The sequence below is a fragment of the Microcaecilia unicolor genome, chromosome 6, assembly GCF_901765095.1.
Source record: "Microcaecilia unicolor chromosome 6, aMicUni1.1, whole genome shotgun sequence".
Taxonomy (NCBI): Eukaryota; Metazoa; Chordata; class Amphibia; order Gymnophiona; family Siphonopidae; genus Microcaecilia; species Microcaecilia unicolor.
This window is the reverse complement of record NC_044036.1, coordinates 61642766-61666093: the sequence shown is the minus strand read 5'-3', so window position 1 is coordinate 61666093 and position 23328 is coordinate 61642766. Positions and strand designations below refer to the sequence as shown.

General features: G+C 46.2%; 1 protein-coding gene across 1 annotated transcript in view; it reads left to right on the top strand.

Moving 5' to 3' along the window:
* The first annotated feature begins 3243 nt into the window (after positions 1 to 3243).
* CTBS (chitobiase) overlaps positions 3244 to 23328 on the top strand; it is a 34766-nt gene continuing 14681 nt past the window's right edge. The window contains exons 1-2 of the mRNA XM_030205783.1: positions 3244 to 3430; positions 12970 to 13108. Coding sequence (XP_030061643.1) covers positions 3305 to 3430; positions 12970 to 13108 — 265 coding nt within the window. The 5' untranslated portion in view covers positions 3244 to 3304. The remainder of the gene's footprint in view (positions 3431 to 12969; positions 13109 to 23328) is intronic.

Below are 23328 nucleotides of genomic sequence, written 5' to 3'. Positions count from 1 at the left end.
TTCCCTGGAATAGCCTAGCGGTCAGTGCAGTGCACTGTAGAGAAAGGAATCCCGACCAATATCTCACTCTGTTATTGTGGTGGAAAGTGTGAGCCCTCCAAAATCCACCAAAAACCTCCTGTACCCATATGTAGGTGACACCTGCAGACATAAGTCTGTCCCAGTATGACAGTACTTATGTACTAAGAGCTAATGTAGTGGTGTACAGTTGGGTACAGGAGGTTTTTGGTGGTTTGGAGGTGGCTCCCTATACAATATAAGGGGGTAACAATGACCTTTTATGTGACGTCCACTACAGTGCCCCCTAGGGTGCCCCACTGCTCTGCTGGGATGTCTGTGTGGCCAGTCTACTAAGAATGCTGCTGCCCCCTCCCCCCCCCCCCCCCCAATACATCTCAATGGCTTGTTTTTGTGTGTTTTTCCCATGGATGGTTTTTTTTTTTTTTTTTCAAAAATGGTCCAAAAATATAGACACAAAAACCTCTAGCAAATGGCCATTTTTGAAACAAAAAGATAGATGTTTTTCTGGTTCAAAAATCGCTATATTCACCACTTAATTTTTAGACATTTTCAGCAAACTGTCCGAAATCAGACTTAGACATCATATTGAAAATGCCCCTCCACATCATATAAAGTTATGCAATTCCCATGTCACTGAATATCACCATCAGAATTTGTAACATAGCATGTGTGGTTCAGACAATGTTCAGACAAACAACCGGATAGGTAACTGGCTTTTCGCTGCCTCAACTTTAACTGGGCAGTTACCGGTTAGCAGTCTGAATATCACTGCTAACCCAGACTCCGCCCCCCCAACCATCCTTACAATTCCCTGGCCAGATTTTCAGCAATACTATCTTAATATTAAACCACGCCATCTGGTGATCACTGGATGCCAGATGTTCATCACTATAACATCAGAAACACTCTCCCCATGAATGTTATGCACATATCCCCCTTATGCATAGTCTAGAAAGTAATACGCTATGTTCCAAGGCGCACAACTGCAAAAGGTGCATGAGAGGGCATGTCCAAAATGTATGCGCACAGTTATAGAATCATGCCTAATTGCACAGAAAATGGCCGTACATATATGGGCCTGCTCTGAGCAGGCCTAAGAGCTCACACATACATTGTTCAGTGTTTAAGCTCGATTCTGTACAACGTACTTTTCCCAAAACCTGATTGCTGATTAGATGAGCTTCAAATGTATTGAGGACCTCAGATGTGCTGTAGGGTTTAGGGTCTTGCTCAGAAGTTTGGTGATTGGGCCATAGTATAAACAACTGTTACAACCTGCATTGGACCTCACATCCCTCACAACTTTGTGCTTGGCCCGAGATCTGAAAATGTCTACCCTATGCAGTGCTATGGGTCCCTCATTGAAACACTAAAGAGTGTTTGTAGACCATTAGCCCAGTGGTAACAGCTTAGACCTAAGGATCAGGTGGCCAAGGTTTGATTCCCACCTGCTCTACAGCTGCCATACTCCCCCCCCCCCCCCCCACCTCTGTGCTACTGCTTTTGGGACTGACAACTGGACCTTACAGACAGATGTGCTTGGGGAAGAGGTGTTTTAGGTTGAATATTGAGAATGGGTGACATGGCTGTTTGGTCTTCAGAAGGGTGCCTTAGGTTCTTTACCAGTGACCTCATGGAACCTCTGCTTTGACACACTGAAGGACGTCTTATAGTCTGGTATAGAACAGGTTGGTTGATTGCACTCTCACTCCTCCTGGGAACCTTAGTGTTGGGGTCTGCAGACTGTTGTCACCTGTTCCCTGGAGATAGCTGCACTTCTTCACGCAGATATATATGTTCTCCTCCTAAGGCAGCAGTACAGATGCTCATGAGCTATAGCTCTACAGCAACTGTGGTGGCCTAATGGTGAAAACAGGTGACCTGTTGTTCAGGGGTGGTGAGTGCAAATCCCAAGGAAAGCAGGTGTGTTAGACATGCATACAGAAAAAAAGGGGGGGGGGTTCTTTCTGCACACAAATGGCAACCACCCTGCATTCTGATGACATCTGAATTCTTAGTTGAAATCTGCACTTTCAATTGACGGCAGCGGGCAGCCAAGGTGAGAGTGGTGTTTCTTCTTTTGGGATTCAGACACTATTTCCATGTTGTATATGTAATTTGGAATTCAGATGGATGGATGCCTTCAGTGCACTGTACAGCCTATTCACTTGCATTCTGTCCTTGCTACTCTGTCGTACACTTTTCTGGCCTCTCCCTGCCCTACATGGGTCAGTTTCTCTGTTCCCAATCACCTCCTGTCCCTTACCCCCACCCACCCACCCACTGCTCCCCTCCCTGACCCTATGTTCCTGAATTCTGGTGGTTGATGGCATTAAGCCTATGGCAAATGTGCCACCAGATAGCACAATATTGTGGAAGTTGATGGGAGGTGGAGCAGGGGTGGGACTGGTGTGAGGCGGGGCATTATAGAGGGTGCAAAAACAAAAGTTGGTCTGGGGCACCTCATCAACTGTGCAATCCAAACACATCCAGATGCCTCATGCAGGCCAATCAGACAAAATACGCCTATGCCGAGCAGTAGCGTAGCCAAGGGTGGGCCTGGGATCCAGTAGCAGCACACCTATGAAGTGTCTGGCAGGGATTCCCAAGCCCCACCAGCTGAAAATTCCTGTCCTTCCTGCATACCAGCCTTCCCTCTGATGTATTCCCGCCTATGTAGAAACAGGAAGTTGCATCAGAGGAACGGCTGTGGAGCCAACATGAGCAGTGTGTATTATTTGCTGCTTGCTGCCAGTGAAAACCTGCTATTTAAAAGGTATGGGGGGAGGGGGATGTTTGAGAGACCATATGGCATGCAGGCCAGAGAGGGAGAGAACAAATCACTTGTGGGACAGGGCAGAGTTCATCTAGGGCCCAGGCCCACCCAAAATTGGGTGTCTGGCTACGCCCCTGCCAGTCGTTTGAATTCTCTTGAAGATACCCATTAAAGGACATTTGCGCACCATTGATTGTTCTTTTCTGCCTTCAATGTTATTTGTGTTTTGAGCTTGTACTCAAGTGCAGTAAATACTCTCTAATCTACAGCCTGACTAGACATGAAAAAAATGAACTACTTCCGGCAAGAAGATTAAACAGTAGCTTGCAAATTTCAACCACCACCACAAACTCAGCTTCTCTCCTGCTTCTTTATACTCCTACTCCCCCTTTTGCACAAGTGCGCATGCTCACCAGAGGAGGTGAAACTGGCGGAAGGAGGAGGCGGAGTTATTGCGCGGCTGAATCTCCTCCTTTTCTTAGGTACAGAGTACGCGTTGACAACAAGATGAGCAGAGGGATTTGGTGTTTTCTCTGGCTGGTGGTGTTCGTGTGGGGCTCACGCTCAGTGCCCTCTTGCCCGTGCCAGGATCCCACTCTTTGCGTGCCCATCGCCCGCCACAGGGACTTCGAAGTAGGACTTGAATTCTCTTTTGTTAATCAGAGACCATAACGCATTAGGCTGCCAGCTTAACTGCGGCTGGGAAGGGAAGAGGCAAGCGGCGCACAACGAGCGTGCTGGCTACCCAGTTTCACCCGGTAGCTGCTGCTGCGAAGGGAAATAAGAAAAGAAAGAAAGAAAAAGGTTAATTCCCGAAAACCGCAGCCCCGATTGTTTCAAAAATCAGTTTCTTGTTTGTGTTTAAGGACGAGAATTTGGAAAGTTCTGGGTGCTATAGAAATTATAAGTAGTAGTAGTATCAGAATTTTTTTTTCTTAATTTAAAATTCCAGGGAAACAACGCGGAAGTGGAACACAGATTCACAATGCATATGGTATCTTAGTTGCACAATACACTAAACAAATAAATAATACTCGTAGTGAACTACTCAAAAAGCCGGCTTTCCGAAATGATTTGGGGTGTTGAGCGCACCACAAGTTAATCCTTTTCTGGACGTAGTATGAGACAAATTATTAAAGGGGTTAGGGATGCTGAATACTATTACGAATTTACCCCTACCTAGACACAGTAAAATAATTTAATATGGGTGTGCTCAGGTACTATCTAAGGATTTTGCTCAGAATCTGTGTGCTTGTTAGTTTATGCCCATCTACCAGCAGGTGGAGATGGAGAGTACTACAGAACTTTGCCTTAAAGGCTGCTGTGCAGCATTAGGTTCCAGTTAGTATCTCACTATCTCCTTCAGGCCATAGCACTTTGCTGTGCAGCACTGACTGTGATGGGTTGCTGTGGTGGTGGGTTCCTGGCAGCTGTTAGGGGTTTCAGTTAAGCTTGTGAGGCAAAGGCTCACACTCAGCCTTTTGGGTGTATTTATTTTCGTTACATTTGTACCCCGCGCTTTCCCACTCATGGCAGGCTCTAAGCGGCAGGCAATGGAGGGTTAAGTGACTTGCCCAGAGTCACAAGGAGCTGCCTGTGCCGGAATCGAACTCAGTTCCCCAGGACCAAAGTCCACCACCCTAACCACTAGGCCACTCCTCCGCTCAAGAACCAACAATTCAAAGATCATAAAGTATCATAACGCTGTCATTTCCTTTCCACGATGCTACCGACAGCATGTCGTGGAAAGGAAATGACAGCGTTATGATACTTTATGATCTTTGAATTGTTGGTTCTTGAATTAACTATAGGGAGTTAGCCTTTTCTCAATAGTCTCTTCAGCACAGCTTTATTTGTATATTCATCCTTTGCAGACATTGCTTCAGGATGTTTTCATACTATAAGGATTTTCTATGATAATGTCACTATACATGAGGCATTTGTTACCCGTTCTGCACAGCATTAAACGTCTTTTAACTTTGTGTAGCATTTAATGTTTTTCAACTCCATTAAGCGTTTATTTTGTATAATATTGAATGCTTTTAGCTCTATGAAGCTTAATCTATGCGTTGAGTACTCCTGAGGTAGGTGGGTTTTAACAATCTGGCTTTGGGCAAAACCTGAAGAAGCCTGTAAGAAGGCGAAACGATATGGGCCCCGTTGTTTATTCCATCAGAGGGGTTATTGTGCAACTTCAGTGAAAGCTAAGTGCTGTTTTTGAAGTTTTTGCTGTCGTTTATTTAGATTGTAATATTCAACAAAAAGAATGACTATATAACAAATGATTTTTTGTATGTAAGCAAATTATTATGGGTATATAATAGCCCTATGAAAGAGATAGGACTGCAAACACTACAATCTCTTGTAGATATTCGAGTCTTGCAGGTCAGACCTCGGTTAATCCTTGGTTTCTGAGGGTTATACCCATTAACTGAAAAATCTATTTTACCCTTTGGGTTTTTTTTGGCTGTTCACCAGTTTTTTTGGTATTAGATTACGGAAGTAAGGGGAACAGCTCATACTGTTTTTTTGCATTTAGTACTTTCATATTCCCATTTGGCCACCTCACAGGCGATTTTTATGATTTGCAATTCTGAGAGCTCATTATCGGTTCATAGCCATGCCATTTGGCCTCTCCACAGCTCTAAGAACGTTTCCAAGGTCATGATAGTGGTAGCAGCTTTCCTTCATCAAGAGGGAATTTGAGTTCATTCTTATCTGGACAATTGGCTAATTCATGCCTTTTTTCAATCGGGAGAGTTTGTGTCAGAAAGAGTGATATCTCTTCTTCACTCCCTAGGCTGGATAGTAAACTTTGCCAAGACTCAATTGTTTGTAAAACAGAACATAAAACAGAGGGTAGGGTTAAATGCACATTTCTGTCCATGGAGGAGGGTGAACAGTGGAGCGCCACAAGGATCTGTATTGGGATCGGTGATATTTAACATATTTATAAATGATACAGAAAGCGGAACAACGAGTGAGGTGATTAAATTTGCAGATGATACAAAGCTATTGAAGGTTGTTAAAACACGTGCGGACTGTGAAATATTGCAGGAAGACCTTAGGAAATTGGAAGACTGGGCATCCAAATGACAGATAAAATTTAATGTGGACAAATGCAAGGTCATGCACATTGGAAAGAATAATCCGAATCATAGTTACCTGATGTTAGGGTCCAACTTGGGGGGTCAGCAGTCAAGAAGATCCGGGTGTTGTAGAGAATACGCTGAAATCTTCTGCTCAGTGTGCGGTGGCGGCCAAAAAAGCAAACAGAATGCTAGGAATTATTAGGAAAGGGATGGTGAATAAGACCAAAAATACTATAATGCCTTTGTATTGCTCCATGGTGCGTCTGCACCTTGAGTATTGCGTTCAGTTCTGGTTCCCGTATCTCAAAAAAGATACAGTGGAATTAGAAAAGGTTCAAAGAAGAGTGATCAAAATGATAAAGGAGATGGAAAGCCTTTCATATGAAGAAAGGCTAAAGAGGTTAGGGCTCTTCAGCCTGGAAAAGAGACGGATGAGGGAAGATATGATTGAGGTCTGCAAAATCCTGAGTGGTGTAGAACAAGTAGAAGTAAATCAATTTTTTACTCATTCCAAAAGTACAACAACTAGGGGACATTCGAGGAAGTTACATGGAAATACTTTTAAAACAAAATAGGAGGAAATATTTTTTTACTCAACAAATAGTTAACCTTTGGAACTCTTTGCCGGAGGATATGGTAACAGTGGTTAGCGTATCTGGGCTTAAAAAAGGTTTGGACAAGTTCCTGGAGGAAAGGTCCATAGTCTGCTATTGAGATAGACATGGGGAAGCAACTGCTTGCCTGGGATTTGGGTTTCTGCCAGGTACTTGTGACCTGGCTTGGCCACTGTTGGAAACAGGATACTGGGCTAGATGGACCATTGGGTCTGACCCAGTATGGCTACTCTTACGTTCTAATGCAATTTAAATGCAAGTTGAATAAGATATGAGGAACTGAATGAAGTTACAGAGTATGCAGCAAGCTAGTTCAGGTGCAGAGTAAGTGGATAGTCATTTGCCAAAGTGGGAAGTTATCAACATGGGCTACTATTAAGAAATGTTATTTTACTCTTAGCCCCAGTTATTAGTAACTAGACAGCTCTTTTCCTAAGCTACATTAGGAGCTAACATGTGCCTAATACTTTTTAAAATGCATACCATGGGCCATGCTCAGGCATCCTGCAGTAATTGCCAAATTAACGCAAATACTAAAAATTAATATTTGGGGTGGGTATGTTAGGATGGAGAAGAGGGGCATTCTGGCACTAAACAGTACATTCAGATTAGCACACACTAACTGGTGAGTGCAGGATTACTGCGTGAGCCCTTACTGCCTACAAAATAAGTGGTGGTAAGTGCTCATATGGTAATTTTTTTTAATGGCCACAAGCTAATGACAGCCATTAGAGTATGGCTATTAATACAAAAAATGAAAAATCAGCCATTTTACTGCAGCAAAAATGCTTTAGCGCACAGGAAAAACCCATGCAAGGGTGTGCTAAGGCCACTTTTTGCCACAGTTTAGCAAAAGGACCCCTACATCTCATTACATAAAATGCTGAAATAGAACAAGTTAGAGATAAAATAACCTGTCATAACGGTAGCCCAATTATTACGCTCCCAAATGTCTTAATGGCTGTAGGAAAAGTGGAGAAGTAGAGGATAACACTTCTACACAAGCAGTATCCAGAGAACACAAGTCTTTATTAGGCACCAAACAAAAGACCTGACACTGGACCATGTTTCGGCAGGAATACTTGCCTGCTTCAGGGGTCAATGCAGAACTGTATTTATTTTTGTTACATTTGTACCCCGTGCTTTCCCACTCATGGCAGTCTCAATGCGGCTTACATATTGTATACAGGTACTTATTTGTACCTGGGGCAATGGAGGGTTAAGTGACTTGCCCAGAGTCACAAGGAGCTGCCTGTGCCTGAAGTGGGAATTTAACTCAGTCCACCACCCTAACCACTAGGCCACTCCTCCACCTGCGTAAAATAAACACAAGCAGAAACAATGAACATGGCAATACAAATAAATATGCAATTAAACATGACATATAAAATCTAAATACTGTCAATAAAAACAAAAACAGATGAACTTTTTAAAAAATAATAAATATACAAATCAGTAAAAACAAAGGTAAGTAAAATATAATCGTAAGTCACTTAAAATTCATATTCAAAAGGGAAATGATTATATTCTACTTACCTTTGTTATTTTTATTGATTTTTATATTTCATCTCTTTAAAAGTTCATCTGTTTTTTTTTTAATTGCATATTTATTTGTACTGCCATGTTCATTGTTTCTGCTTGTGTTTATTTTATGCATGTATGTTTTTATACAGTTCTGCTTTGACCCCTAAAGCAGGTGGAAATTCCTGCCAAAACATGGCCCCGTGTTGGGTCTTTTCTTTGGTGCCTAGTAAAAATTTATGTTCTCTGGATATTCCCCGTGTGGAATCTGTCTGTTATATTCTCTACTTCTCCATTTTTTCTTTGTACACACATAGAGGCTCCTTCCTGTTTTGTTTGTCAATTAAAAGTTATAGAGCCAGATTCTATAAATGGCACCTAAAAAATTGGCACCAAGCATCCAAATGGCAGATGAAATTTAATGAGACAAAGTCAACATGGATTTAGTGAAGGGAAATCTTGCCTCACCAATCTATTACATTTCTTTGAAGGGGTGAACAAACGTCGATAAATGTAAGCCAGTTGGTATTGTGTATCTGGATTTTCAAAAAGCGTTTGACAAAGTACCTCATGAAAGACTCCAGAGGAAATTGTAGAGTCATGGGATAGGAGGTAGTGTCCTATTGTGGATTTAAAACTGGTTAAAAGATTGAAAACAGAGAGTAGGGTTAAATGGTCAGTATTCTCAATGGAGAAGGGTAGTTAGTGTGGTTCTTCAGGGGTCTGTGCCTAGAGATGGAAATAACCAGTGGCGTAGGAAGGGGGGCAGGAGGGGCGGTCCGCCCCGGGTGTCAGCTCAGGGGGGGTGCTCCCTGCCAGCTCCCCCCCCCCCGGCGAATCGACCCCCCCCCCCCCCCCCCCGACCAGCTCCCGCACCCTACCTTTAAAAAGAATATCGGGAGGCGAGGCGCAGCGCCTCGTGCCTGCCCTGCACCTAAAAGAAATGTGGACCGTCGGGTCTTCTCTTCCCTCGCTCTATCTGTCCCGCCCTCCGCTGACGCAACTTCCTATTTCCGCAAGGGTGGGACAGACAGAGCGAGAGAAGAGAAGACCCAATGGTCCACATTTCTTTTAGGTGCAGGGCAGGCACGAGGCGCTGCGCCTCGCCTCGCCTCCCGATATTCTTTTTAAAGGTAGAGGGTGCGGGAGCTGGTTGGGGGGGGAGGAGGGCATCATCGTGCTGCACCCGGGGGGGGGGGTGCAACTGCGAACCGCCCCACCCCGGGTGGCAGCCCCCCCTGCTACGCCACTGGGAATAACTAGTGAGGTAATTAAATTTGCTGATGACACAAAGTTATTCAAAGTTATTAAATTGCGAGAGGATTGTGAAAAATTACAAGAGGACCTTACGAGACTGGGCATCTAAATGGCAGATGACGTTTAATGTGAGTAAGTGCAATGTGATGCATGTGGGAAAGAGGAACTCTAATTATAGCTACATAATGCAAGGTTCCACACTAGGAGTCACCAACCAAGAAAGGGATCTAGGTGTTGTCATCGATGATACGTTGAAACCTACTGTTCGGTGTGCTGCGGTGGCTAAGAAAGCAAATAGAATGTTAGGTATTATTAGGAATGGAATGGAAAACAAAAATGAGGACATTATAGTGCCTTTGTATCGGTCCTTGGTGCGACCGCACCTCAAATATTGTGTTCAATTCTGGTCGCCGCATCTCAAAAAAAGATATAGTGGAATTAGAAAAGGTGCAGAGAAGGGCGACGAAAATGATAAAGGGGATGGGAGAATGGCAACATTTGTTAAGTCTTCCTTCTGATCACATCACACTGGGGGGTCCCAGAGATTAATGGTGTCCAAGAGAAATGCCCAACATAGATTCTTCAGTTGTTGGAAGGAGCTGAATTCAGAAGCTCTGGATGCTCTTCTGCTGCCATGGCAGACAATTGACCTTCTATATGTTTTTCTGCCCATGATAGGCAGAATTCTCCACATTGCTTGACGTCAAGGAACAGTGGTCCTTGTGGCCCTGGATTGACCTCGACACCCTTGGTTTGCAGATCTAATTCACTTGCATATTGCTTCTCCATTACACCTTTCCAGTTACAAGGACTTTCTGATTCAGGGACCAATTGCAATGGATGATCCCTCCTCATTTGGTCTTACAGCTTGGCTCTTGAAGGTTGTGCCTAAGAATGAAGGGTTATTCAGAAGAAGTGATTACTACACTTTTACAAGCCGGCAAAATATCCACTTTCACAGCATATGTTAAAGTATGAAGGACCTTTGAATCTTGATGTTCACAGATATACATTGTCGCTTTTAATGCTTGCTTCCTCAGATTTTAGCCTTCTCTCAGGAAGGCCTGAAAAAGGATCTGTCCCTTAATTTTATCAAGATTCAGGTAGCAGCTCTTGCTTGTTTTCATGGCTGTATTCAGCCATCTTCATTGGCAACACATCTGGATGTTGTGCGTTTTTTGAAAGGTGTCAGTTAGCTTTCCTTCCTCCAAGTAGATGTATCTGTCCTGAATGGAGCCTTAATCTCATTTTATGAGCATTAAAAAAAAAAACCCATTTCAATCTCTACGTAAAGCCACTCTGAAAGATCATACCCTGAAAACAGTTTTCTTAGTTGCTATGTCTTCAGCCAGACAAATTTCAGAGCTCCAAGTGTATCTTATAGAGGTCCCTTTCTTCGTTTTTCAGAAGCTGGTGTTAGATTTCGGCAGTGCCTTCTTTCCTTCCTATGGTAATCTTTGCCTTTTATGTCGCTCAACCTCTTTACCTGTCTTCCTTTTATAAAAAAGATTATGGTTCTGAATTTGCTAACTCGTGTCTGCTCGATGTTCGAAGGGTTCTTTTGCATTATTTGGAGGTCATCATTGATTTTAGACATTCTGATCATCTTTTTTTTCATTCTTCTGTAAGGACCAAGCAAGGTTTCTGTGCTTTTGAGGTAACTGTTGCACGTTGGTTAAGACATCGTTTCTTAGTTAATTTGCTTGCTGGGAAAAGGATGCCTTTACATCTCAAGACTCATTCTACTTCATTTGCAGAAGCCCATGCAGTTTCTGTTAATGAAATATATAGGTCCATATGGTCCACATCTCGTATATTTTCTAAGCATTATCACCTGGATGTGGTAGCCAAGTCAGAAGCTTTCTTTGAAGTGTTGGCTCTCATAGAGGGGATAGCATGTTCTCTCCCAACTTTAGGGCTGCTCTTCTGCATCCCACAAGTATGAACTGATCCTTTGGAGATGACAGGGAAGGAGACATTAGATCTTACCTGTTAATTTTCTTTCCTTTAGTTCCAAAGGATCAGTCCAGATCCCACCCTTCCTATATACTGTTTTGGTTTGTTTGGTTTCTGGTTCTTAAGTATGGATGGATCCTTTAGGACTAAAGGAAAGAAAATTAGCAAGTAAGATCTAATTTCTCTATAGCTGGAGGAAGCATAGTTGTTCCAGAGGTTGGCAAGTTTGTTCCAGGCAGATTTCTACAGTCTGGGTCCTATGATTGACAAAGTCGGATCAAGATAAGGCTAGAGTGGACTTTGATGGCAGCTCAGTAGTTGGCAAGGAGAGAGAGATGAAATATGCATACTCTCTTACATTCAGTGCATAGGCTATGATTGCAGGTGCTGCATATTTCTGTGAGGGGAGGGATAGAATCATAAAATTGATATTGGTGAATAAATGATACTAGTCAATGGTGGGGGGAGAGGAAGACGTTTTTATGGTTGACAGCAGCAAGATTGCCAAACTCATATGGGTAGTTATATGATGCAAGGCAAGTTGCCAGCTGCCCTGTTTATGATCCAGTGTTTCAATCATGAAGAAGCGGAACCTACACAGAATGCCAGATACAACTCTGGACATCTCGTTGGGCAGACTGGATGAATCGTGTGGGTCTTTATCTGCCAACGTTGACTAGGGTTTGTGTGGATGATCTAGGGAGGAACTGAAGCAGTAGAAATGAAGTTGTGGTAATGAGAATTTGTCATTTATGTAATGGTTTAAAGCATCTGGGATGTTGTACCATACACAAGACAAATTTGAATACTTCAGTCTGAAGTAAGTTCAGTACCAATATCAAAACAGAGGTCCCAGAAAGCCCATGGAACATGTCTTTGCATTGCTTCAAATTTTCCTTGCCCATGGTTGATCTAGAGGAAAGTTTATGGGAGGAGTGGCCTAGTGGTTAGAGTGGTGGACTTTGGTCCTGGGGAACTGGGTTCGATTCCCACTGCAGGCACAGGCAGCTCCTTGTGACTCTGGGCAAGTCACTTAACCCTCCATTGCCCCAGGTACAAATAAGTACCTAAGCCGCATTGAGCCTGCCAGGAGTGGGAAAGTGCGGGGTACAAATAATAATAAAAAAAAGTATTTTTGCCTCACATGGTGGGGGCAGCAGTGTGATCGCTGCTGAAGTGCTTAAGGAGTTTCCAGCCTCTGCTAGCAGAAAAAGGGGGGGGGGGGGGGTCCATGAAGGGAAAAGTGAGAAAAAAGAGAGAAAGGGAAGAAGGTGTGAATGAGAGGAAATAAGGGGGGAGAGGGAGAAAGAGGAAGGGAACAAGATGTAAGGAAGTGTAAAATCGAGGGGGGCATACACACCAGCACCCTGCCATTTACTCTCCACCTTCCCAGGAAGCAGATGCTGTAGAGGTGATGAAGTTTTGCTCTGGTGCAAGCCATACTACATTTAAAATAACTTCTTTGAATAATTCTACACATAGCAGCTCAATTAAAATTTTTATAGCTTGAAGCTGAAAACCTCTGCATTTACATTTTTCTCATAAAGATGTGTTAATGTTTACATTAAGGCATTGCCGCTATTTCTAGCATTAATGCAGTTAATAGGCCGCTTAACAGCAAGCATTTATTTTGGGGAACAGCCAAAGAAAATGCTGTTATTAGATTAGATGCCCATCTGTGAAATCTTTGCCGACTGTTGCTTGTTTGGTCTTTATCCTTGTTATTTTGCAGGTCTATGTGTTCGATATTGGAGGTCAAAATTGGAAGTCTTATGACTGGTCTCAAGTTACAACAGTGGCAACGTTTGGCAAATATGACCCTGAGCTTATGTGTTATGCTCATTCCAAAGGATCTAGGGTAGTGTTAAAAGGTAGGTGACAAGATTACTTGATTACAGTCAGCTTCCACCCCCATCATTCTGTTTTCCTGCAGCAATTTAAAGGTAGATTTTCCTGCAGTTCTGATCGCAACACCTGGATTTGCACAATTCAGCAACCCTGCCTGAAATACCACTACTGAGCTGCTACACATTTCCTTTTGCAAGGGCCCTGAAAATTAATTGAGAGGGGGTGTAAGGTGAAGGTTCACATGGAGTGGCCCACCACCCTTGCACTGATCCTGAAGGAAGGTGCAGGTAATTGAGATTGATAGAGACTTCAGAAGAGGAAGAATAATGGATTTGATATACCACCTTTCTGTAGTACAACCAAAGCAGTTTATATTTTTATTACATGCAGGTATTTTCTCTGTCCCTAGTAGACACAGCCTATTCACTTTGAATGGGTGTATCGGCATTGCTGCATGGCTTAGTAAACAGGGGTAAGGTTTTTTTTTTTGTACCTGGTGCAATAGAGGGTTAAGTGACTTGCCCAGGGTCACAAGAAACTGCAGTGGGAATCAAACCCAGTTCCCAAAGTTCTGCTGCACGACTTATATTCCGCCAGTGTTGTTATGGTCATATTAGCCGTCTCCTCAAGTCACTTCACTGGCTTCCTATCCGTTTCCGCATACAGTTCAAACTCCTCTTATTGACTTATAAGAGCATTCACTCTGCAGCTCCTCAGTACCTCTCCACTCTCATCTCTCCCTACATTCCTCCCAGGGAACTCCGTTCACTGGGTAAATTTCTCTTATCTGCACCCTTCTCCTCCACTGCTAACTCCAGACTTTGTTCCTTTTATCTTGCTCCACCATATGCTTGGAATAGGCTTCCTGAGCCAAGCTCCATCTCTGGCCATCTTCAAATCTAAGCTAAAAGACCACCTTTTTGATGTTGCTTTTAATTCCTAACCCTTATTCACTTGTTCAGAACCCTTATTTTATCATCCTCACTTTAATATTCCCTTATCTCTTGTTTGTCCTGTTTGTCTGTCCTAATTAGATTGTAAGCTCTGTCGAGCAGGGACTCTCTCTTCATGTTCAAGTGTACAGTGCTTCATACGTCTAGTAGCGCTATAGAAACAGGGCCGTGCCTAGGGTCTCATGCGCCCCCCTGCAATTGGCCCCGCCGGCGCGCCCCCCCCCCCCCCCCCCCCGAAAACGATCGCTACACTACCCGCCCTCTTCTCCCCAGATCCTTTTCCTTTTTGTTTAAATTTACCTCTCCGGCGCGCGGCAGCGTAGCGTTAGTGAGAAGGAGGCGGCGCTCCCCCTCCCCGACGTGTCTTCTTCCCTTCGCTCAGTGTCCCGCCTTCTTCTGACGTCATTTCTGACATCAGAAGAAGGCGGAACCGAGCGAAGGGAAGAGATTGACACGTCGGGGCGGGGGAGCGCCGCCTCCTCACTAACGCTACGCTGCCATGCACCGGAGAGGTAAATTTAAACAAAAAAAAAAAAGGACAAGGATCTGGGGAGAAGAGGGCGAGGTAAGCATGGTGCGGCGGGGCGCCCCCCAGAGGATGACGCCCTCCTGCCATGCTTACCTCGCTTACCGTGTCGGCACGGCCCTGTATAGAAATGATAAGTAGTAGTAGGTTAGGCAGAGGGACAAAACACCCTGATGAGTGATAGAGTAAGGTAGAAAAGAGGAAAAAAGTATAAAAGAAACCATGAAAAGAAAAAAAAAAACAGATACAGCTGAATTGGAAAAGGACTAAAAAATAAAGGAGCCCTTTTACTAATGCTTAACACATGCTAATGGAAGTAGCGTGCATTAAATGCTGCACATCTTTTATACCTATGGGCCACGTGGCATTTAGCGCAAGCTAATGTCCATTAACATGTGCTAAGCTTTGGTGAATGGACCCCAAAGTATTTTGTTAAAAGAAGCTTAAAAAAAAGACGTTACTGAAAATGTTATTGCTTATACAGATTTATGTAGATTTATGTGCCACATAATAAAGTACTGTGGAGATCAATACAATCACTGGTCACTGATTATGAGAGGAAAATATATTTTTGTCAGTCTGTTTAAAATATATGTACTACTGTTTTTCAGAACTAGGATTTTAAAATGTCACATCAGGAAAGAGAGATTTCCCATTGTTTGAAATTGTTTCTTGAATTTGCAGCTATAATTTGCAGCTGTTACTCTATTCTCCACTCTGTATATATTCCCGGAGTTGGTACTTTCCTCTCCGCAACCTGTAAGCCACATTGAGCCTACTGCTATGCGGGAAAATGTGGGATACAAATGTAATAAATAAATAATGCCTGCTGCTGCCTTAAGGCTGCAGCAAATCAGAGGACATGGTATTATGCTGATTAACTGACGTAGGGGCCCTTTTATCAAATGGCAGTAAAAGGTGGTGTCGGCGGGTCGGATTGCCGGGTGCTGAGGCCACCTTTTACCACTGCAGGTAAAAGTGTTTTGTTTTTTTTAAAGTAGCACTAAATGGCTGTGCAGTAATTTTAAAAATTGCTATGCAGCCATTTACTGCTGGAACCCTAAGTGCTGCTTAACAGCAAGCATTTATTTTGGGGAACAGCCAAAGAAAATGCTGTTCCATATCATCAAGCTGATCAATCCATAGACTGGTGGGTTGTGTCCATCTACCAGCAGGTGGAGATAGAGAGCAAACTTTTGCCTCCCTATATGTGGTCATGTGCTGCAACTCCTCAGTATGTTCTCTATCTCAGCAGGTGGTGGTCACACACAGCAGCAGCTCTGGCTAGGCCTCCAAACCTAATCCTTAGGTTTTGTTGAGGCCTGGGGTTGAGGGCTCTTTTGAGCAAGTGCAAACCTGGTGGTGCCAGGTCCCTCCTTTTCTCCCCCCTCCCGCTGGCTCCGTTTAAAAAAAAAAAAAAAAAAAAAATATTTTTAAACGTCTTTAAAGGCGTTTAATTCGACGTTTCTTTAAACGTTCATTGCAGCTACTCACTGGGACACCAGTTCGTTACAGCTCGGAGCGGCAAGCAGGTAATTTTACCTTTTTATAGCGGGCAGGGGGTTCCCCGATTCTTCTCCTCGTGGCAATGGCGTCGGAGGGCGAGGGCGCAAAGGGTCGCTCCCCGGATCGCTGGAGCGCTTCTAGAGGGGATGCGGGGGTTTTACAACCTGATTCGCCCTTGATGGGTGATAGTTTAGTGACCGATGAATGTCCCGGTCGTTCCTCCGGCGTGGCGGTTTTTTCCCGCCATAAACGCCCATCCCCCACTCCTCGCTTCCGCCATCTTGGCCGGCCACGCGGCTCGGACGGCTTCTTCGGGGCCGCCCTTGAGGTTGGAGACATTAATGCCATGAACGCCCTTAATTTGGGCGATGGCACCAAAGCGGCTAAAGTTAAGCGCCGTTCTTCCCGCACGGCTCCTTCACGGAGTTTCGCGCCGGACGCCATTTTGGATGCGCAGCATGTCTCTCCCCCGCTATTGCGAGCGCCGGTTGAGAGTGCGTCTAGGGCTGTTGCCCAGGCTGCGGAAGTGCACAGTCTGGGGGGTTTCTCCCCCGAGTTTGTTTTGCTGCTGCATCAGGCTTTCCTCATGCAAAACGCTGCCCCTGCTCCCTCTTCTGATAAAGAGGTTGAGGTTCCCAGAGGTGAACGCCCTCGGGTTGATTTCCAGGCCTTGGAGGACTTTTGTCTCCTCCGATGTAGATGAGGGCAGCGTGTCTGAGGTCTCCCAACGATCCTTTGCGGATTCCTTGGAGGAGATAGATCCCCGCTCGGATGGAGCGGATGACCCCTCTGCAGCGCGGCTTTTTAGCCCAGAGGATTTGCCCAACCTGTTGTTACAGGCCATGGACACTTTGAAGATTTCCTCTCCGGAGGACGTCTCTCCCTCAGCCCCTGTTGGCTCTGCCATTATGCTGGGGACGAAGCGCCCGCCTAGAACCTTCCACGTGCATGATGCCATGCACACCTTAATTGCGGCTCAATGGGATGTCCCGGAAACGAGCCTTAAAGTGGCTAGGGCTATGTCCCGCCTCTATCCTTTGGCTGTGAGTGAACGTGAGGCCTATCTGTGGCCTACCGTGGATTCTTTAATCACTGCGGTGACTAAGAAAACGGCGTTGCCGGTGGAAGGTGGCACGGCCCTAAAGGACGCCCAAGACAGAAGATTGGAGGCGGCCTTAAGGTCGTCCTTGGAGGCAGCTGCTTTAAGTTTGCAGGCCTCAGTTTGCGGCTCCTATGTGGCCAGGGCGTGCCGGACTATGGTGCAGCGGGCTTCCCCCTCGGATCATTCCTTGAGGGCTGATTGGCCGGCCCTGGAATCGGGCTTAGCCTATTTGGCAGACTTGCTGTATGATGTCTGGAGAGCCTCAGCTAGAGGCATGGCTCAGACAGTCTCTGCGCGGCGGTGGCTTTGGCTGAAACATTGGTCTGCTGACCACGCCTCTAAATCCCGCCTGGCTAGATTGCCTTTTAAGGCAAGCTGCTCTTTGGGGTCGAGCTGGACAAAATCGTGACCGATCTCGGCACGTCTAAGGGCAAGAAATTACCAGAGGTCAGGGCTCGGGTTAGTACTCATCCCGATACCTCCATACCGCCCGGGCAAGTCGGGTTCCTCTGCCCCCTCTTCCTTCAAGAGGAATTTCTCCCCCAAGCAGCATTCCTTTCGCAGAGACCGCCGTCCCGGAGGTGCTCCCTCCGGTCCTCCCCCAGGGTCTCGTACCCAATGACGGGGCCTTGGTCCACGCCCCAGTGCAGATTGGAGGACGGCTGTCCTCGTTTCTGGGCGAGTGGACCACTATAACTTCAGACGCGTGGGTGCTGGAAGTCATCAGAGACGGCTACAAGCTAGAGTTCTGCCAACCCTTAAGAGACGGGTTTGTACTCTCTCCCTGCAAGTCTCCGGTCAAGCTGTGGTAGTGCAGCAGACCTTGGACAACCTGATCCGCCTGGGTGCGGTCGTTCCGGTGCCAAAAAATCAGATTGGCAAGGGACGTTACTCCATTTACTTTGTGGTTCCAAAGAAAGGAGGTTCTGTCCGGCCTATCATCGACCTCAATGGGGTCAATCGGGCCTGGAAAGTGAGGCACTTTCGCATGGAGACTCTCCGCTCTGTTATAGCGGCAGTGAAGGCAGGAGAGTTCTTGGCTTCCTTGGACATCAAGGAAGCGTACCTGCATATTCCCATCTGGCCTCCTCTCCAACGCTTTCTGCGTTTTACAGTCCTGAGACGACACTTCCAGTTCAGAGCCCTCCCTTTCGGGTTGGCTACTGCTCCGCGGACCTTTTCCAAAGTAATGGGGGTCATAGCGGCCTTCCTGCTAAAGGAAGGAGTACAAGTCCATCCTTATCTGGACGACTGGTTGATCCGAGCCCCCTCTTATGCAGAGTGCGGCAAAGCTATGGACCGGGTAGTTGCTCTTTTGAGCTCCCTGGGATGGATCATCAACTGGAAGAAGAGCCAGCTGCGCCCGACTCAGTCCCTGGTGTATCTGGGAGTTCGATTCGACACCCAAGTGGGCAGAGTGTTCCTGCCAGACAATCGGATTGTCAAGCTTCAGGCTCAGGTGGACTAGTTCCTAGTAGCCTCTCCTATTCGGGCTTGGGACTACGTGCAGCTGTTGGGCTCTATGACGGCCACGATGGAAGTAGTGCCCTGGGCCAGGGCTCATATGAGACCACTACAGCTATCTCTGCTGCTGCGCTGGACTCCGATGTCGGAGGATTATGCTGTGCGCCTTCCCGTGGACCCAGCAGTGCGCAAGGCGCTGAGCTGGTGGACGCAGACAGACAAGTTGTCTGCAGGATTGCCTCTGGTGACCCCGGAGTGGATTGTCGTCACGACAGATGCCTCTTTGATGGGCTGGGGAGCCCACTGCTTGGGAAGGACAGCGCAGGGGCTCTAGTCTCCTGCAGAGGCAAGTGGTCTATCAACCTCCTGGAACTCAGAGCCATTCGCTTGGTGTTATTGGAGTTCATCCCGGTACTCGTGTTGAAGCCTGTACGGGTCCTGTCGGACAATGCCACGGCTGTGGCCTATATCAACCGCCAGGGAGGTACCAGAGCGCCCCTCTAGCCAAGGAGGCTATGAGTCTTTGCCAGTGGGCGGAAGCGAACCTGGAGCAGCTTTCAGCGGCCCACATTGCCAGAGTCATGAATGTCAAGGCGGACTTTCTCAGTCGCCATACCTTGGAGCCCGGAGAGTGGCAACTATCTGCTCAGGCGTTCTTGGACATCACTAAGCGCTGGGGCCAGCCGAGCCTAGATCTGATGGCGTCATCGGCCAATGGCCAAGTGCCGCGCTTTTTCAGCAGAGGACGGGACCCTCGATCCCTGGGAGTAGATGCTCTTCTCCAACAGTGGCCGACACAAGAGCTCCTCTATGTGTTCCCGCCCTGGCCCATGTTGGGCAGGGTGCTAGACCGGGTGGCAAAGCATCCCGGCAGGGTAATCCTGGTGGGTCCGGATTGGCCCAGACGTCCCTGGTATGTGGACTTGTTCAGGCTCTCAGTCGACGATCCTCTGCGGCTGTCAGTGGAGCAGGGCCTGTTACATCAGGGTCCCGTGGTGATGGAGGATCCCTCTCCCTTTGGTCTTACGGCCTGGCTATTGAGCGGCAGCGTCTGAGGAAGAAGGGCTTCTCAGACAAGGTCATCGCCACTATGCTGAGAGCGAGGAAGCGCTCTACTTCTACTGCTTACGCCAGGGTTTGGCGTATCTTTGCAGCATGGTGTGAAGCAGGCTCACTTTCTCCCTTCACTGCTCCAATTTCTTCAGTGTTGGCGTTCCTGCAAGAAGGTCTGGAGAAAGGCCTGTCGCTCAGTTCCCTTAAAGTCCAGGTAGCGGCTCTGGCTTGTTTCAGGGGCCGCCTGAAGGGTGCTTCCCTGGCTTCGCAGCCAGATGTGGTGCGCTTTCTCAAGGGAGTTAATCACCTGCGCCCTCCTCTGCACTCAGTGGTGCCTGCGTGGAATCTCAACCTGGTGCTAAGAGCATTGCAGAAGCCGCCTTTGGAACCCTTGTCGAGGGCATCTCTGAAAGACCTGACGTTGAAAGCAGTCTTTTTGGTGGCTATCACTTCAGACAGAAGAGTTTCCGAGCTCCAGGCGCTCTCATGTCGAGAGCCTTTTCTGCAGTGCACTGAGGCAGGAGTGACTATTCGCACAGTGCCTTCCTTCCTGCCCAAGATTGTTTCTCGCTTCCATGTGAATCAGCAGCTCTGTCTCCCTTCCTTTCGTAGGGAGGACTACCAGAGGAGTACTCCGCTCTTGAATATCTGGATGTGAGACGAGTCATCATCAGATACTTGGAAGTGACCAATGATTTCCGGAAATCGGATCATCTGTTTGTCCTGTTTGCAGGTCCTCGTAAGGGTCTGCAGGCTGCTAAGCCTACAGTGGCAAGATGGGTCCAGGAAGCCATTGCAGCGGCTTATGTGGCCGCGGGGAAGGTGCCGCCTATCCAGCTGAAGGCTCACTCCACGAGAGCTCAGGCGGCCTCGATGGCAGAGGCCGGATCCGTCTCCTTGGAAGAGATATGCAAGGCGGCAACGTGGGCTTCGGCTCATACATTCTCCAAGCATTACCGTTTGACTGTGGCTGCACGGGCGGAGGCCCGGTTTGGAGCTTCAGTGTTGAGGTCAGGGATTTCTATGTCCCGCCCTGGGTGAGTACTGCTTCGGTACATCCCACCAGTCTATGGATTGATCAGCTTGATGATATGGAAGGTAAAATTATGTATAATCATACCTGATAATTTTCTTTCCATTAATCATAGCTGATCAATCCATAGCCCCTCCCAGATATCTGTACTGTTTATATTCTGGTTGAATTTTAGGTTCAAGTTTAGCCTTCAGTTACTTCAGGAGGACTTCGTGTTCAAGTTCTTCTTTCACTTGGATTCTTCAAGAGTTGAGACGACTTTGTGTTACAGTGAGCTGCTGCATTCCTCTCCCCTCCGTTTTACGGGGCTGGATTGAGACATAAATTCTGCCGGCACTCCCTCCCGCTTCGTGCGGCTGTAGGGCAGCTTTGTACCCCTCCCGCTTCGGCGGTGTTAGGGTCAGTCAGCTCCTCCCGCGGTTGCGGTTGCAGGATAAGCCAGATCCCCCCGCATCGGCGGGTGTGGTGTCCCTCCCCCGCTCCGCGGGGATGAGCTGGACGGATTCCCCTCCCCCACTTGTGTGGGGATGAGCTGGGTTAATTCCCCTCCCCCGTTTCGGCGGTGGTGAGCTGGGCAGAGTGTCCCTTCGTGGGTGTAATTCTCTAAGTGCTGAGTCCTGCGGATGGAGCTTTGATATCGACATACTGAGGAGTTTCCGGCAGCACATGACCACATATAGGGAGGCAAAAGTTTGCTCTCTATCTCCACCTGCTGGTAGATGGACACAACCCACCAGTCTATGGATTGATCAGCTATGATTAATGGAAAGAAAATTATCAGGTATGATTATACATAATTTTACCTTTTAGATTAGGTGCCCATCTGTGAAATCTTTGCCGACTGTTGCTTGTTTGGTCTTTATCCTTGTTATTTTGCAGGTCCGTGTGTTCGATTTTGGAGGTCAAAATTGGAAGTCTTATGACTGGTCTGTAGTTACAACAGTGGCAACGTTTTTTTAAAAGGAACACTAAATGGCTTTGTGGTAATTTAAAAATTGTCGCGCGGCCATTTACTTTGCACACCCACTTCCCCCCCCCCCCCCCCAATTGGCACTAAAAAATAGAAAATATTTTCGTGCGCTGGAAATGGCGAGTGGCAGACCTGGAACTACTGTCAGATTTTTGGGTGAGCTTGGCAATAGGTCTGATTTGCTGAGTACAAACCCAGCGGTAAAAGGGCCCCCCTGAGCTTGACTGTCCAAATGCTACAGTAATTCATGCATCATCTCTTGTGATGTTTCTATACTGTAGTTTTTGTTTTTGTTTTTGTTTTACAAAAAAGCTGCTATGCTAACCAGGGGATTTTCTTTTGGGTTTATGGTTATTTCATGCCAAATTTGGCTATGGCAATCGACCAAAGGAAAAAAGATAACTTCTTTTATATGGATCCTTTTAATAATCTGCCTTAAGTACCTAACGAAGCAAAAAATGGACTACCCCGGGCCACGCTACAGCATCACGTTAGTTTTGAAATGTGAATGTGCTTCCTGCACACTAAAAACTTTTTCTTATTTGTTTTTTGAGGGGGCGCGTCAGGAGTGAAGAGCGGGTGTTGGTGTGCTAATCAGTTAGCTCATCTACATTACTGTGCGCTAACTGGAGCGCAGTAAGTGCTCCTGTGGTAACTTTTAAAAATGGCTGCGTGCTAATGGTAACAGCACACAACCATTAATTGAAAACGGCATAACAATAGTAAAATGAACACATAAAGACATAGAATGAAAGAGGAAAACTTGAAAGCAGCAAATTGTCAGACCTAATAATAGGACTATCTAGATTGTAAGCTCTTTGAGCAGGGACTGTCTTTTTTTGTGTATGGTGTACAGCGCTGCGTATGCCTTGTAGCGCTATAGAAATGATAAGTAGTAGAAAAAAATCAAAAATATACATATTTAACAGCACTGAAATTCGAATAACAGAGATATAATACGACGTAAGCATAATAATGATGGAATATCCAATATAAGCACACAATTAGAACATTCAAATAACATTTCTATGGTGCTATTGCTTTTATACAACACGGCTTACCATATAGCTGAGGGGCCAAGTGCAGATATATACACGGGGACAGGATTTTATTTATTTACTAGTAAAAAAGCCCCGTTTCTGATGCAAATGAAACGGGGGCTAGCAAGGTTTTCTTCTGTGTGCATGTGGGAGTGTGTGTGTCCCTGCCCTCTCTCCCTTCCCCTGTGCTGTCTGTCCCCTCCCCCCTGGGAGTCGAGTCCTTCAGTGTTAAGTTTCCTGCTGTGTTTGTGTTACAGAGATAGTGAGGGCTTCTGCCCTCTCTCCCCTCCCCCCTCTGAGTCCTTCACTGTTACAGAGAGAGCGATTTGATTTCCTGCTTTGCTGTGTTTTCCTTCACTGTTTGTGTTACAGAGAGAGCGAGGGCAGTTCAGACACTCATCGGGAAACCGGATATCTCTCCCCCTTCACACTTCCGGCTGGAGGCTTCATTTAGAACGTTGGTGGTGCCTTTTATATATAGAGATTGCATTTGTATCCCACATTTTCCCACCTTTTTGCGGGCTCAGTGTGGCTTATAATACGATATGAATGATGGAAATACAATTTGTTACAACTTGGTTATGGATTACATTGTG